At 34.1% G+C, this 13,546-nt stretch overlaps 1 protein-coding gene across 2 annotated transcripts in view; it reads right to left on the reverse strand.

Annotated features, from left to right (window-relative positions):
• The window catches only part of CPNE8 (copine 8), a 321,061-nt gene that overhangs the window by 258,149 nt on the left and 49,366 nt on the right, over positions 1 to 13,546 (reverse strand). For both annotated transcript variants that reach the window (XM_038577249.1, XM_038577248.1), the window contains exon 4: positions 1,654 to 1,757. In XM_038577249.1, coding sequence (XP_038433177.1) covers positions 1,654 to 1,757 — 104 coding nt within the window. The remainder of the gene's footprint in view (positions 1 to 1,653; positions 1,758 to 13,546) is intronic.

Raw genomic sequence — 13,546 nt, forward strand, 5'->3', positions numbered from 1 at the left:
TACATGTAATAGTAAAAATAGAAAAATGCAAAATGTCCATCAGTAGATGTTTAGCTATATAAATTGTATTTTTAAAGCAATAAAAATTATGCAGCATTAAAACAAATGAAATATTTATAAAATACAGTGGCATAAAAAGATTTCTGAAAAAATGCAAGTAATAGGAAAATATTTGTGATTTTCAAAATATTGAGATTCCCATAAGCTTGTGTATCTTTAAAAAAAAAGATCTGCAAGTATATATATCGAGTCATTTACATTTTTGGTTGTTTGTGGGTTGTTTTTGGTGGGGTGGGTATTGGACTAACAGGAAACTCTCACTTTTAAATGCTTGTATTATTTAAAGTTTATAATAAATATTTTATACTTTTGAATGAGAGAAAACAATGCAAATGAATAAGAAAGGGAGAGAGAAAGAGAAATAAAAAGAACAAGATTTATATGTCACTTCTAAATAGCAACACTATGTGCAATCTCCATGATAAACATGATCAGGGAATCATTATATTCCACTTCAGGGTTTTTTCGCAGAAGTAACATTTTTATTGTTTGAAAAGGATTTTCAAAAGACATAAAAAACAAACAGGGCATAATAAATTTTGCTTGATAAATATAATGAATATTTAGAACTCCTATAATTCTTGAAGGAAAGGGCCTGGTATAAAATTCTCCTTTTATAAATAAAAACACTGCAGGTTATTTTACTGTACATATTTTAGAGGAAATTGAGAACAGCTGTTAATGCTAAATAACTTTCTTTTTACATTAGAAAGCAAGTTAGGATTTTTTTCAAATAAGATTTTTTTTTCAAATAAGATATTGATTAGCTTTTATCAAAAAGTATTTATAAAATATGACAGCCTGGCACATTTTATTGTTTCCAGCTATTTAAAGACATTTACATTTTTAATGTTCTTACAATGTTTAATGACTTGCAATGTTCATAAACTCCATTTTAATTTATTAAGTAAAAAAAAATTTATTAAGTACACACTTTATATAATGTTATACTTTTCCCTCTCAACAGATTTCCTTTGAACAACATACTGATACTTCAACAATCACCAGAGTTTACATCTGTGAAACAAAAACCAATAACAAGTAATATCTTGCAAACAAACTGACTTCAGATTCTCTGCAGACAAGAAGTTGAATTTAATGATAATATTTTGATATGCCCAATTCAGGATCAAAATCACAAGAATATTAAAAATATCAAAAATTCTGGCTCTAGCATCCTCGGTCTTGGAAATATGAGGCCACCAAGAGATAAAAGGAAGCTATAGTTAGGCAGAGATCCATATACTACACAAAGACACAGCTGAGAGAAACTTAAAGATCTTGGGGATATGAGCCATGGGGGTAAATGGTAAAGAAACCACTGAGGTCAAAGATGGTTTGAAATAATATCCATATATACCACCACAAATTTCCTCATAGTTAAATTGCTCACTAATTTTTTCAATAAACATATAGTGAAAAACCTATAAAATGCAGAATGTGCTAGGGATAGTGTTCAGGCCACTGAGGCCATAGAATTAGTCTGGTTTCCTACGAATGTAATCTAGTATTCGTGCAACCAGACCCAGCCATATGTTAAAAATTTCCCTTTAAAAATCATTTTTTAACAATGCAAGTTATACTAGAACTTACAAGTCAAAACGAAGGTTCTCCCTTTCTTCAAAAAAGTAGTCCAGAATAAATTTTCGTACAAAATCAGGATTTAAAGTATTATCAATCACTTCAGTCCTTCCAAACTGTAGAGAAAAAGAGAGAGAGAGGTTAAAATCAGGCTCTCCATGGTTAGTTATTGTACAGCATTGTACTTAGTATTAATATAGTTCCTTGAAAACATAAGCACTAAATATCTAAGTGATTGATAAAATAAAGCACTGCGGAAAAGTTTTTGGAGACAATATCATTGCCTTTATTCACTCAGGGAAATCTGAAAAGGAGCACTGAGTTCATTCAAATTATTAGAAAAGCAGCTTCTGTAAATTCTTATAACAAGCTGAGCCACATTTTCTCTTTGCCCCACTTAAAAGCCAAATCCCATTCTAGTCAAAGGAAGTTATTTCTCCCTTAAATTTTAGTGTATCACAAATATTTTTCCTAAGCTAAGTGTATAACTCAGCCAAGCAACGTACAATCTTACAATTGGGGGTCCAAGTATTCATGATCAAGAAGTCCTCTACATAAAATAGTTTAATAGCCATATTTTGGGGAGAAGTTTCTCATAATCTGTTACACACTTCAATCATTTGGTTTTTGTTTTGTTTTGCTTTGCTTTACTTTAACTCTCATGGTATCTACAGCCAAGATAGGATCTATAATACATACAGTTTTTAAGCTAGTAAATTGTACTTTTGCTTAAAAAAATAAGTTTCTCCATCTTAGGGAAAGTGGAAACCAAGAAATAAAATTTTCTAGTTGTTCAATGTGAAGGAAGGCCACCAGCGTCTGCTTCCAAAGTCATATCAGAAATATAAATTTTACAACTCCTTTCTTTTTTTTGTCTTTGGCTTACATTCCTCCCCTCCTACTGCTATGGAATTCTAGTAAGGGAATTTTAACCTTTGATTCTGAACAGCATTATGCATACCATCTTATCAGAGAACCAACTTTTATTAAAGTTCATGGGGATATTATTTTTTAATAGGAATAAGAGAAGTGTGGTAATCCACTAAAAAGTGAAGGTCATGCTTACATAAATTTTGATAATAAAACTATGGTACAAAATACTGATGACAAAGGATTTACCATGGTTATTGCTAACTAATTATCCAAAAAAGAACTAGTTTGCAGAGGCTTATGTATCTGAAAATGCTTTATGTCATGGACCAAAATCATACAGGCAACTGAGGTAATTAATTCAATGTTTCAAAAATATTCAACACTTACTTTGAATAATAATAATTACAGCCACCATTTATTGAGTACTTAGTTTCAAGTGCTTTTCACTAATTACTTTAAACCTTAATCATAACCATGAAAGGTAAGTATTATTAATCATATTTTAAAGATGAGAATTTTTTTAAAAAATACATAAATAAAGATGAAGAAATTGAAGCAGAGGATTCACAACCTCTGGCTATAAAATCTACATTCACTTTGGCTTAAAAATCTACATTCTTTTTTGGACTCGCCTCTATTTCAGAATAAAACATGTGAGGCCCTGAGAAGATCCAACAATGAGCCTTTCCATGATTTCTAATGTTTAAAAAGTGGGAATGTCCCAAATAAACATATGCTGGCAGTGCCCATGCACTCCAAAAGAGCTGTGCAGAGGTCATGAAGCTTGAGTCTGAACCAAACACAGCTGGGCCCTCCCAGCCTTTCTACTGCCTGGAAGCTCCCTATTGGTTTGCAGAGAACAGAGAGTACCAAACCAGTAAATGCTCAACACTCTCCAACAGAAAGTCAGCCAGGATGCATATTCCCTAGCACACAAGACCCTCTTGTGGATTTGAACCCAAACTCACACTCAGAGAAGACAGAATGAAATTTCCCAGTGTAAGCTCCATGAGTTGCAAACCAACAATTTTCCAGGGCCTGTGAGTCATTAAAACATCCACAAGCCTGTTTCCCTAGGGACTGTTGGCTTGTCAGCAATTTGGGTGGCTGCTTATACTCTGCTATCCCAAGCGAAGATTAATAGGCAGTCATTAAAATTTTAGCTAATCATCTATATATTATGAACATTTATTACAATATGCCTTCCTACACATAGCTCTGAAATTGCTTTTGACATCACCAGTAACATTCACCTTGTGAAATCTTTGGCCCTCACACTAGACTGCTCAGCAGCATGGGACATGACTATCCATTTTATCCTTTCTGAAGCAGTCTTTTCTTGGTTTTGACACCACACTCCTGTTTCTCTTCCCGTCCTAGATTCTCAGGCTTGCAATTTCTCATTTTCAGAGCCAGTTCTAGGCCCTCTTCACCTGCCTAGCTTCACTTTCCTGTTAGATTATTTTATATGTTCCTTTGGCTTTAAATCCCATCTACATGATGATGAATGCAACCATCAGTCCAGACACACCCCTGGTATGCTCATGCACACAACTGCCTTCTTGGCTTATTCATGCGGTTGTCTAATAGGCCCCTCAGAATTATCATAGAACTTGAAATATTTATTTTATACCACAACCAGCACCCCAATCCTGGTCCTTACCAAGTCTACCCCTTGTCAATAAATGACACCATCATCCCCTCGGTTCCTTTGGCCATCAATGGGAGTTCTTTTTAACACAACTCGTATTCATCACCACCTCATACACCGGCAATTCCAACCTCAAACATATCTCCCAGCTATCTCCTCTCTGTATCTCCTGTCCACAGCTTCATTCAAGCTTTTCAGTTTTCTCATGGACCATCTAAGGACCCTCCTAAATCATACCTTTGTGTACTCTTGGTCTCCCTCCAATTCTTCCTCTATATAAGATCCAGAATAATCTTTTGAAAAAGTGTAAACACATTCATGCAATTTCACCTTCCAAAAAGTGTTTAATGGCTTCCCTTAATAATTCAAATAAAACTTCTTTTGTCCTCAAGACTGGCTCCTTTCTACCTCTTGAACTACCCTTCAATTCTTCCTCCATACAAGATCCAGAATATTCTTTTGAAAAAGTATAAACACAGTCATGCAATTTAACCTCCCAAAGAGTATTTCATGGTTTCCCATAATACTTCAAATAAAACCTCTTTTCTTTTACCTGCAGGACTGGCACCTTTCTACATCTTGGACTTCATCATGGACCAATATATACTCTTCCTCTTCGCCCAAGCCAGTTGGCCTTCCTTTAGATCCCTTTACTCATCAAATCCTTTCCATCCTATGGCCTTTGCACCTGTTATTTATTCTTTCTAGTATGTGCATAACTCCATTTTGGCATGGCTGAATTTTTCTCATCTTTTAAGCACCTATTTAAGTGTCAGCATTCTGGGGCTAAATACTCATACTGATGTTGGCCCCCTACTCCTAAAATTATTCCCCTTCATAGCACCTGTTTTTTCCTTAAAAAAATTACATGTTATAATTATACTTTTATTTATTTGTTTTATATTTCCCTCCCTAGACAGTATGCTCCATGAAGATTACAAGACATACATACCTCTTTAACCTACACCTGTACAAAACTGAACAAATGATTAACTAAAAGAGACCTATATTTTTCAGAGAAAAAAGAATCAAAGATCATGTATAGTATAATACCAATTTTGATGCAAATATATGTTTATACATAGATAAAAATAGAGGAAGATCTACTAGAATGTAAAAATTATCTTCTAATTGTTTTTGTTTTTTTTATTATATATTTCTGGACTTTCCTAATTTCTCACAATGAGTATGTTTTACTTTTAAAATCAGAAACAGGGGCACCTGGATGGCTCAGCTGGTAGGGCATCTAACTCTTGGTTTCGGCTAGGATCATGATCTCAGGATTATGGGATCAAGCCCCACATGAGGATCCGTGCTCATGCAGAGTCTGCTCGAGATTCTCTCTCCCTCCTGCTCTCTTTCCCTTTCTTCCCCTCCCTCTTGTTTGCACACTTTGTCTCTCTCTTTATCTCTCTTTCAAGTAAATAAATAAAATCTTTAAAAAAAAATAGAAACAAAACTTTTAAACAGTGTTACTGTTTTTTAATCCATCCTATTATGAAAAGTGAAATCTGGCAATAATAAGAAATCACATTATGACTAGTTAAGCTCATGGGAAATATGTTGGTTCTTTCCCAGAGGCTGGAATATATTAGCTATCAACCAAGTGATTAATCTTTTTGACTTGAAATGAAATTTGTCTCAGCTAATGCCTTAGACTACCAAATAAATTTCTAATTCCTTGGAAAATATATAGTTGCATATAATTCTGTGTGGATCAGAAAGGATTAAATTTTTAAGTAAAGACAATTATTAATCACTTTTATCCATGGCGCATACACCCAGAAACAACTACTTGTATCCTAAAAAGTCTTCTTCTGAGTATCAACTATCCTGGATTGTCAGAAGCACCTACAAACCTGATTACAATAATCTCTGGCACAATGAATATATCCAAATATGTAGACAATCAAGCATCTTTACATAATTACACTGTATTAAGTTTTATTATCCCATAATTAGAAAAATGTGAGGAAAAATGTATGCAAGTTTTTTTTACTTAACAAGTATGAAAGTTTTCAGTCATTTGAAAAAAGTATGTAAACATTACTTTTATTGGAACACAAAACACTGTTTCTTTTAAAACTTTGGCCAAAAAAAAATAAAATTCACAATCAAGTCTTTGAAAGTTTTCCTCTATTTTATGCCTGAGCTAATCGGATAAATGTCTACTTTTCCAATTTAGGAACAAGTCCTGCAGAAAATGATAGAATGGAAATATTCCTGATTTCTAAATCAACTAATTGTTAAACTGCTTTGGAGGAGCAGTGCTAGTAGAACATTCATCTATTTATGGCACCAACCAGATGAATTCTGTTTTTGATAAAAATGTTCAGAAAGGTTTAGTTTATTGTGAAGGCCCAGAACAGCCACCCAGGTCATATTCATGTGCCAAATGAGGTCAAAATGATAAAGAGAGACGTCATCTGGACAATGTGCACTTGTCCAGATGTGCACATTTATAATTTGATCATATTAGAATTCTATCTTAGTGGTAGTGATATACAGAGCATGGTCTCCAGAAAGTAGACAAGAATACTAAATAAATTGAGTACTGAAAGACAATATTAAGAAAAATTCAACTTAAAAAGCTCAGTTTAGCACTATACATACCCAATTTGCATAAAGATTTTACAAAGTACAAGCATGCATGTGCACACATACACACATGTGCACATACAACACTATTTGTACACATTTCCTCTTGAAAGTTAAATACTTGGATTACCAAAAAATCCATGGACCTCTTCCTTCAAGGGAAAGAGATATGGTTTGGTCATGTACCTTATCATCCAAGATTATTTTTTTCTTGGATCAAAGATCTGAAATTCACTTAATGATAAGAAGACAAGTGGAAAATCTGAAGGCTTTATCTAGGTCTTACATTATTATACATCACTGAGATATATCTATAGATGTAAATGTGAATATAAATACATATACACACAGAAAGAAAGAAAAGCCACTTTCTTCTAGTAGCTTTTGTTTAAAATGGATATTTCACATAAGTGGCTCACTTATAAGTTCATAAGTTCACTTTTTTAGGTGTTCAGTCTTAAGGAATGAACATAAATCATTAACTAACAAAAAAAGGACACCTTGATCACATCCCTATAAAGATTACATATAAAATAAAGGATTAAACTCCACCAATTTTTAAAATTATAGTATTTTAAAATCTTAGTTAAAACATTTTAATATGCTCTAAAAATAACAATATTTCAAGAAACTGTTAACCATGTCATTGCTTGTTATTAATTCTGTGATTAATGACATGCTTTATCATCTAAAGAGAAAAAAATGAAGTCAATTTATCAAAGAGGTCCTTATTGGGGAATATGAGTTAATTTTTATCCTATATCAGTTAGATTTCCATATATGTGATACAAAATATTATTAAATGAATTGAGCAGATTATTATTTTAAGTTACTTTGTTATTTTAAGTTATATTTTTAAATTTAGATTATCTAAATTTAATTGAAAATGAACTTGAAAATGTAATCATACTAGCCCTGAAATTTCTGAATATTTAAAAGCAGTTCTACACCACAGATGCACAATGAATGCTGTTGACTCACATTCATTAGAAAATAGGCAATTATTAACTTCATATACTCAAAACTAACTTTTGATTATTATCTTAAAAATCCTCCAAAGGAATAATTCCTAGATTTTTTTTAGGAATTATTATATTCTATTACTGTCTTTCATAAAATTTTGCAACACACTTTCTCTCCTTCCTAAGATTCTATATGATAGACCTTTAGATATAATTTTAGCACTGATATTTTTAAATTCTCAATGTTTGTTTTTGTGAGTTTTATTCACTTTAGGGTTTTTGGGGCGTTGTTGTTGTTGTTGCTATTGTTTCGAGAGCTTAGAAGGAAAATGGAATCATTGCAAAGCTAAGACTGAGAATTATTTTCACTCAAAAATGATCAGAACCAACTTTTGCTTTTGCCAATGGCAAATTAGGTTGTTTCAGACCAACTTTTCCCCTGAGAACAACCAGAAAAAAATCTGACAAAATTAAAAATAATCTTTTTAGAGTTACCAGAGAGCTAAAAAGTTATAGATGTGAGGAAACCTGGAGGAAAGAGGAGCCAAAAAGAGGGCCCTGGATTTGAAAAAGAAGCAAACTAAACTGATTTCAGCAATCTCATCAAGTTGAGGAAGACAGTGAAGTTTTTAAAAATCATCAAAGGAGTTATATACATGTTCACTATATTTCTTCCCACTTGTCGATATGTTTAAGGTTTTTTTTAATTGAGGGATTTAAAAATACAAAAGCAAAGATTTTAGGTTGAAATCCTAAGAGGCTACACTGGATGAATCAGAAGATCAATCCTTAAGAAGAATGAAGCTCAGCTCAGAGTGAGTCAAATCTTTAACTGAATTAAGATAAACTTTTTTCTAGCCTAGTTATCTCTCCAGAAGCAAAAGTAAACCCACTCTGGAGAAATATAAAATCATCCAAAGCCTCAGGTATATGGCTAAATTTTCTTACATAATATTCAGCAATTATTAACAGGCATGAGGACTTCTGCCTCTAGTTCTAATGCAGTCACTTGTAACAGACCAACATTCCAGTGGAGGACCAGAAAAGGTAGTAGATAAAATACAAAAATATATTTGATATTATTGTAGAGATGCAAAGGCACCCACGAGCTGAAAAGCCCAATTCTAGAGAGAAGGGAAGTTAATTAATGTGACCCCAACTTTTGCTTCGAACAGTGACAAATTAAAAATCAACTTCATATAAAAATGGAGAGAGAGTTTTGTTGACTGTATCCTTTGCTGTGCAAAAGCTTCTTATCTTGATGAAGTCCCAATAGTTCATTTTTGCTTTTGTTTCTTTTGCCTTCGTGGATGTATCTTGCAAGAAGTTACTATGGCCGAGTTCAAAAAGGGTGTTGCCTGTGTTCTTCTCTAGGATTTTGATGGAATCTTGTCTCACATTTAGATCTTTCATCCATTTTGAGTTTATCTTTGTGTATGGTGAAAGAGAGTGGTCTAGTTTCATTCTTCTGCATGTGGATGTCCAATTTTCCCAGCACCATTTATTGAAGAGACTGTCTTTCTTCCAATGGATAGTCTTTCCTCCTTTATCGAATATTAGTTGCCCATAAAGTTCAGGGTCCACTTCTGGATTCTCTATTCTGTTCCACTGATCTATGTGTCTGTTTTTGTGCCAGTACCACACTGTCTTGATGACCACAGCTTTGTAGTACAACCTGAAATCTGGCATTGTGATGCCCCCAGATATGGTTTTCTTTTTTAAAATTCCCCTGGCTATTCGGGGTCTTTTCTGATTCCACACAAATCTTAAAATAATTTGTTCTAACTCTCTGAAGAAAGTCCATGGTATTTTGATAGGGATTGCATTAAACGTGTATATTGCCCTGGGTAACATTGACATTTTCACAATATTAATTCTGCCAATCCATGAGCATGGAATATTTTTCCATCTCTTTGTGTCTTCCTCAATTTCTTTCAGAAGTGTTCTATAGTTTTGAGGGTATAGATCCTTTACATCTTTGGTGAGGTTTATTCCTAGGTATCTTATGCTTTTGGGTGCAATTGTAAATGGGATTGACTCCTTAATTTCTCTTTCTTCAGTCTCATTGTTAGTGTATAGAAATGCCACTGACTTCTGGGCATTGATTTTGTATCCTGCCACGCTACCGAATTGCTGTATGAGTTCTAGCAATCTTGGGGTGGAGACTTTTGGGTTTTCTATGTAGAGTATCATGTCATCGGCGAAGAGAGAGAGTTTGACTTCTTCTTTGCCAATTTGAATGCCTTTAATGTCTTTTTGTTGTCTGATTGCTGAGGCTAGGACTTCCAGTACTATGTTGAATAGCAGTGGTGAGAGTGGACATCCCTGTCTTGTTCCTGATCTTAGGGGAAAGGCTCCCAGTGCTTCCCCATTGAGAATGATATTTGCTGTGGGCTTTTCATAGATGGCTTTTAAGATGTCGAGGAATGTTCCCTCTATCCCTACACTCTGAAGAGTTTTAATCAGGAATGGATGCTGTATTTTGTCAAATGCTTTCTCTGCATCCAATGAGAGGATCATATGGTTCTTGGTTTTTCTCTTGCTGATATGATGAATCACATTGATGAATGGGAGAAGATATTTGCAAATGACATATCAGATAAAGGGCTAGTTTCCAAGATCTATAAAGAACTTATTAAACTCAACACCAAAGAAACAAACAATCCAATCATGAAATGGGCAAAAGACATGAACAGAAATCTCACAGAGGAAGACATAGACATGGCCAACATGCATATGAGAAAATGCTCTGCATCACTTGCCATCAGGGAAATACAAATGAAAACTACAATGAGATACCACCTCACACCAGTGAGAATGGGGAAAATTAACAAGGCAGGAAACAACAAATGTTGGAGAGGATGCGGAGAAAAGGGAACCCTCTTACACTGTTGGTGGGAATGTGAACTGGTGCAGCCACTCTGGAAAACTGTGTGGAGGTTCCTCAAACAGTTAAAAATATACCTGCCCTACGACCCAGCAATTGCACTGTTGGGGATTTACCCCAAAGATACAAATGCAATGAAACGCCGGGACACCTGCACCCCGATGTTTCTAGCAGCAATGGCCATGATAGCCAAACTGTGGAAGGAGCCTCGGTGTCCAACGAAAGATGAATGGATAAAGAAGATGTGGTTTATGTATACAATGGAATATTACTCAGCTATTAGAAATGACAAATACCCACCATTTGCTTCAACGTGGATGGAACTGGAGGGTATTATGCTGAGTGAAGTAAGTCAGTCAGAGAAGGACAAACATTATATGTTCTCATTCATTTGGGGAATATAAATAATAGTGAAAGGGAAAATAAGGGAAGGGAGAAGAAATGTGTGGGAAATATCAGAAAGGGAGACAGAACATAAAGACTGCTAACTCTGGGAAACGAACTAGGGGTGGTAGAAGGGGAGGAGGGCGGGGGGTGGGAGTGAATGGGTGACGGGCACTGGGTGTTATTCTGTATGTTAGTAAATTGAACACCAATAAAAAAATAAATTAAAAAAAAAAAATAAACTAATTTTGGCATACAAAAAAAAAAAAAAAAAAAAAAAAAAAAAAAGAAAGTAACTGTGTTCTGGAAAAGCATAACCAGGACTAGAAAATTTACATTTTCTTTAATATGTTGGAATGGTAGAATTCCAATAACTCTAACAAAAACATAAAAAAAAAAAAAAAAAAAAAAAAAATGGAGAGAGAAGCAAAGCCAGAAAATCTCAACAACGATGAGCCATACTTTTGAAGACTACACAACCGAACAGAGGTAGGAGCTTAATGAAGTTAGAAAAACTGTCTGAACCCAGACTTCACTAAAATTTCAGGGAAACTAAAGGTGTCAAGGTCCAATTTCATACAAAGTTACCATTAAAAAAAGAGAGATTAGAGAGCAGAATAATTTCTCTACAGGAAATGAAAGAATGCCAAAAGATACAATCAAAAGCCAAACTAAAACTGTAGTATCTCAAGTAGAGCCAAAACACATACTGACATGAAACAATTGCATAAATCAGAATTAGTAACACAGAGAAAGGAGGTGAAATAAATCAAAGAGGAACTAAAGGTAAAATAAATAAAACAGCATCTTAGAACTGAAATAAACTAGTAAGGACACAAGAATAATCACAAGAGATAAAACCTTAACAGAAATTGGAAAGAAATATTTTTGTTTTTAAGAACCAAAAATAAATGGGAAAATAAAAGGAGAGAAAGTATCAAATACTGAGTACAGGCAAACTGGACCCATCATATAATAACAGAAGTTCACAAAGAAGAAAATCATAACAAAGAACAGACAAGTATCAAAAATTGCAATTCATCATCACCTGGCTTAAAGAAAGACAAAACTAGATTTTCTTCAGATTTTTGACAGAAATGTTTTATGACAAAAAAATGAATAACATTTAATATACCTAACAAAAGAAATATAATCCAAAAATTGTATATTCTTCATATTCAAAGGGCACAAATAGTTGTTGACATAATGAAACCACATGAATATTGGTCCCATGAGCTCTTCTAAAAAATCTACTAGAGACTGAGCTTTAGATAACCAAAATTAGTACAGAAATATTGACATATGGAGTGGTGGTGAGAATTACTTATAGAACTAAGACCCCATTGGGGCTAAAAGAGAGAAAATAAAGCATGCAATGTCAACATAATTGATATGATCTGATAATGCTGACAGAATGCAACATTATTCCAACTAAGAAGTGGAAAACCCCCAAAGATCCAGGTGCTAAGCATCAATGGGTACTACACCAAAATAGAGAGAACACAAGACATCATTTGCCTCCTATGGAAAGTTCACACCATCACCAACACATTTGGTAAAAGAACTGAACCTATGTCTGATCAACCTCCTAATACAATTATCAAATTATAGAAATACAGAGAATAGCAAAAGCATGATGAACTGCACCATTAGCATATAGTCAATAAGATCCTGACTGTGGAAATCTTTTTTTTTTTTTTAATTTTTTATTTATTTATGATAGTCACAGAGAGAGAGAGAGAGAGAGAGGCAGAGACATAGGCAGAGGGAGAAGCAGGCTCCATGCACCGGGAGCCCGATGTGGGATTCGATCCCGGGTCTCCAGGATCGCGCCCTGGGCCAAAGGCAGGCGCCAAACCGCTGCGCCACCCAAGGATCCCTGACTGTGGAAATCTATAGGTAAAATGGTCAGTTTCTAAGTTGTAAGAAAAGTTATAAGAAAAACAAAGGAACAGAGGGAAAGCTGTAGACTAAAAGAAACAGAAAATACATACCATTTTTTTTGAAATGTGCATGACTAAACTATAATGCTGAAAAATGCACACTTGGATAATAAAACCATAAACACATGCACACACACGGATCATTACTCTTTGAAAACAGAGTGCTCTGTATGGGAAGGTCGGTGAAAAAAAATTCTAGGGTGCTGGCAAAGTTCTATTTCTTGACCTTGTTAATGGTTAGATGGGTGTTTGCCTTCTAATAATTCACCAAGGTTTTTATTTTTTGTATGGTTTTATTTGTTCCCAATAAACAAAAGAGAAAAGTGAATGCCAAATAAGGGCATCTCAAATAAGGGCATCTCCCTGTAAAGAAAACTGAGACAATTATTGACAACATGACTGCAAAACTGCACCAACATAAATTTTAAAGGGAATTCTTCATACAGAATTCAAATGATTATTGAAGGAAACATATAAATGCACAAAGAAATGAAGAGCACCTAATACAGTCAATACATGGAAAATAAAAAAAGAATATTGATGATGTAAAATAATAATAAACTATCCTGTGTGTTTACATCACATACAAAATTAACATTCACAATAA

Source organism: Canis lupus, chromosome 27 (assembly GCF_011100685.1).
Source record: "Canis lupus familiaris isolate Mischka breed German Shepherd chromosome 27, alternate assembly UU_Cfam_GSD_1.0, whole genome shotgun sequence".
In the NCBI taxonomy this organism is placed as follows: domain Eukaryota; kingdom Metazoa; phylum Chordata; class Mammalia; order Carnivora; family Canidae; genus Canis; species Canis lupus.